This window comes from Buceros rhinoceros, unplaced genomic scaffold (assembly GCF_000710305.1).
Source record: "Buceros rhinoceros silvestris isolate BGI_N320 unplaced genomic scaffold, ASM71030v1 scaffold15072, whole genome shotgun sequence".
Classification (NCBI taxonomy): domain Eukaryota; kingdom Metazoa; phylum Chordata; class Aves; order Bucerotiformes; family Bucerotidae; genus Buceros; species Buceros rhinoceros.
In genome coordinates, this window is record NW_010399576.1 from 8246 (window position 1) to 9884 (window position 1639).

Here is a 1639-nt window from a genome sequence, read left to right on the forward strand (position 1 = left end):
ACGATGAGGCATCCAACTGCCTCTTCCACCTGTGCTCTTCTGCTGCAGCTGGTGTCAGGACCAAGGGTTTTTGCGGGGCACAGCTGCACTGGTGAACAAAATGAATTGCTCAGATTCTACTCCATGCAGGTCTGGGTTGCAGGGAGTGGAAGGTGCCTCTGGGGAGAGGCAGCGTCAGAAATAAAACTGCCAGCATCCAGCAAGCACACATCTGTCAGTTACTGAATTCTGTTTGGTTTTATTCTTCTAGGTCTGATAACTCTTTGGGGGATCCTGATCTTCCTTCGGTATCGCTGGCGGAAGATGGAGGAAGAGGAACAAGCCATGTATGAAATGGTGAAGAAGATCATAGGTAGAGTCCAGGAGCTCTGTAAATGCCAGTAGCCCTGTTCTCCTCTCCACAGTGATGAGGTCTCACTCATTTATCCTCTGCCCTCCAGCTGTTGTCCACGATCACTATAAGGAATGGGAACGGAATTTGGAGCGTTACCCCTATGTCGGCATTTTCCACGTTCGGGACAGCCTCATCCCTCCTCAGAGCAGGTGAGCTGAATTTATTCAGAACAGAGGAGGGCTGTCAGCACAGTCTTACTCATCCCAGCGAAAAAATGCTGTTACGGGGAACAGACTGTGAGTAGACAGTTGATGGGACGCTGGGCTGCAGGAAGAGTGTGTCTGGCCTTTCGGCTTATAAAGGATTTTGACATAAGTCAGGCTGTGTCTTAACCCACTGCAGATTACTATGACAGTCCTGGGGCTGATACTTTGTGCAGTCACACAAGTGTATTGTCAAGGTTCTACCAAACCATAGTTGGATTTTGTTTTGCTCAGCCATGCAGCATCTGATTTTCTTGCCTTCATCTAACGTGCCTAGGATGTTACCTCTGTCGTACCTTATTCTCCCGACAGGTCTGTGCTTAAGCAAGCAAACCTTGCTGTGAGTGGAACAGGGTTCTGAGGCTCTTTTAAGTGGTTGTGTTATGTTGCTGCCTGGAATGTTACCAGCTCGAGCTGGGTGGCTTGAAAGGGAGATAAAGTGAGGTGGCTGGTTCAGTTCCCTTTCAAAACGGAATTGTGGTTGAGATAGTTCCTCTGCGAGTGGTGGGGCTGGAGGGCTCCAGCCAGTTGTCGGTGGTTTACCTGCCACGTGCCCACCTCTGCAGGAACGTTTGTTGTGTTTTGGTTAAGTGGAGCTGCTTTGTTCTCCTGATGCTGCCTGTGCTGCCGAGTCTTAAACATCCTCGCTCTTCATAGGTCATAAAACTCTTTTTCCTGCTAGTGGTAATCTCAGCCATCCTGAACCGATCTGTGTGTGTGGTGCTCAGAATTTCTAGACACTGATTCAAAACTGGGGTGAACTCCAGCATGTCCTCCCTGGTCTGAGCTCTCTCTGCGTGCAGGAAGGGTGAGGGCAATTTGCTAATTGTGTCCCTTTGCTATACAAATTCAGCTTGAAATGCAGGGCAGTCACCGGTTACTGGCACTGACAGAGGACCTCGTCCTCCCCGGCTCCCCAGGCAGGATGTGTGTGTTCATGTCCTGGCCTGAAACGGCCTCTGAAGCACAATTCTGGTTTAATCTCTGCACAGGGAGCAGGAGGCAGCCAGCGGTAGCTGGATCGGCAGGCCCCAATTACTCG

At 50.3% G+C, this 1639-nt stretch overlaps 1 protein-coding gene across 1 annotated transcript in view; it reads left to right on the forward strand.

Moving 5' to 3' along the window:
- Positions 1 to 1639, forward strand: part of LEMD2 (LEM domain containing 2) — a gene marked incomplete at its 5' end in the record, with an annotated part of 9386 nt that overhangs the window by 7133 nt on the left and 614 nt on the right. Inside the window, 2 exons of the mRNA XM_010131544.1 lie at positions 251 to 352; positions 441 to 543. Of these exons, the coding sequence (XP_010129846.1) occupies positions 251 to 352; positions 441 to 543 (205 nt within the window). The remainder of the gene's footprint in view (positions 1 to 250; positions 353 to 440; positions 544 to 1639) is intronic.